The following is a 1,215-nucleotide window of genomic DNA, read 5'->3' as shown; positions in this document are numbered from 1 at the left end:
GTGACAGTGTGTATGTGTGTCTATGAGTGTGTATGTGACAGTGTGTATGTGTGTCTATGAGCGTGTATATGACAGTGTGTATATGTGTCTATGAGTGTGTATGTGACAGTGTGTATGTGTGTCTATGAGTGTGTATGTGACAGTGTGTATGTGTGTCTATGAGCGTGTATATGACAGTGTGTATATGTGTCTATGAGTGTGTATGTGACAGTGTGTATGTGTGTCTATGAGTGTGTATGTGACAGTGTGTACGTAGAACTCACCCCCGCCCGTTCTCCCCGGGGGTACAGGTGGCGCAGTTCTCTTGGGACTCTTGGCCCGACGTCTCACCACAGCCGCCACTTCCTGTCCCACACTGGTCGCTGTGGCATCCTTCAGCGATGCTGTTGTAGCTGACGATGGTGCCGCGGTGGTGGCGGTGGTGGCGGGTCTGTCCGGTGGGGGGAGGGAGGGTTTGGGGGCGGTGAACGGCTTGTTGCTGCCACTAGGTGCGCCTTCTGGCGGCTCGCTGTGCTTCGACGCGGCGTGCCGCGAGGCAGGGGGAGAAAACTTGGCGGTGGCGCGTCGCAGAATCATCTTGGGGCTTGCCAGGCCTTTGCTGGACTTCCTGTGGGAGGCGGGGCTGGAGGTCGCGGTGCCAGGCCCAGATTTTCCCCCACAGTTGTCCACACTGGACTCGGCCTCCGACGCAGGAAAAACTTTGCCCAGATGTGGCGGGGGCGTGTCGGGCGCGCTGTCACCCCCCGCGGACACATCCTCGGTGACCTTGGCGGGACTGGAGGTCGTGGCGGGGATGAGGAGAACCTTGGCCTGTGGGGAAGACTTGGGCGCGGCGCGGTGGTCGACGGATGAGGAGTCTGTGTCCTCCTCCAGGGAGTCGGTGCGCGGCCCGCCGCCTTCCCTCACCTCTGACTTGGCCGTCAGTTGTATGTCCGGGTTCAGGGACTCGAAACTCTCCGAAGACTCTTTGCCCCGGCGCAGGAAGCTCTTGAAGAAGGAAGTGATGCCCTTTTTGGCCTTGCCCCCCTCCCCGTTAGCGCGCGGTCCTGGCGACTCCGGGCCGTCGGCCAACACAAAGTCCTCGAGGCCGGCCGGGGCCGTCGATGGCTTGTTGGCCAGGTCTGTGAGGGCCGGCACCGACACGATGGACTTGCCAACTGGCACCATCTTGAACACAGGTTCCGGCTGATTGGCTTGTTTCTTGGGGGAGACGCC

General features: G+C 60.4%; 1 protein-coding gene across 1 annotated transcript in view; it reads right to left on the bottom strand.

Moving 5' to 3' along the window:
- The window catches only part of LOC101848240 (mucin-19), a gene marked incomplete in the record, with an annotated part of 19,158 nt that overhangs the window by 11,029 nt on the left and 6,914 nt on the right, over positions 1-1,215 (bottom strand). Inside the window, 1 exon segment of the mRNA XM_035972644.1 lies at positions 264-1,212. Coding sequence (XP_035828537.1) covers positions 264-1,212 — 949 coding nt within the window.

Source organism: Aplysia californica, unplaced genomic scaffold, assembly GCF_000002075.1.
Source record: "Aplysia californica isolate F4 #8 unplaced genomic scaffold, AplCal3.0 scaffold00776, whole genome shotgun sequence".
Classification (NCBI taxonomy): Eukaryota; Metazoa; Mollusca; class Gastropoda; order Aplysiida; family Aplysiidae; genus Aplysia; species Aplysia californica.
The sequence above is the reverse complement of the archived record's forward strand: the minus strand, read 5'-3'. Positions and strand labels throughout refer to the sequence as shown.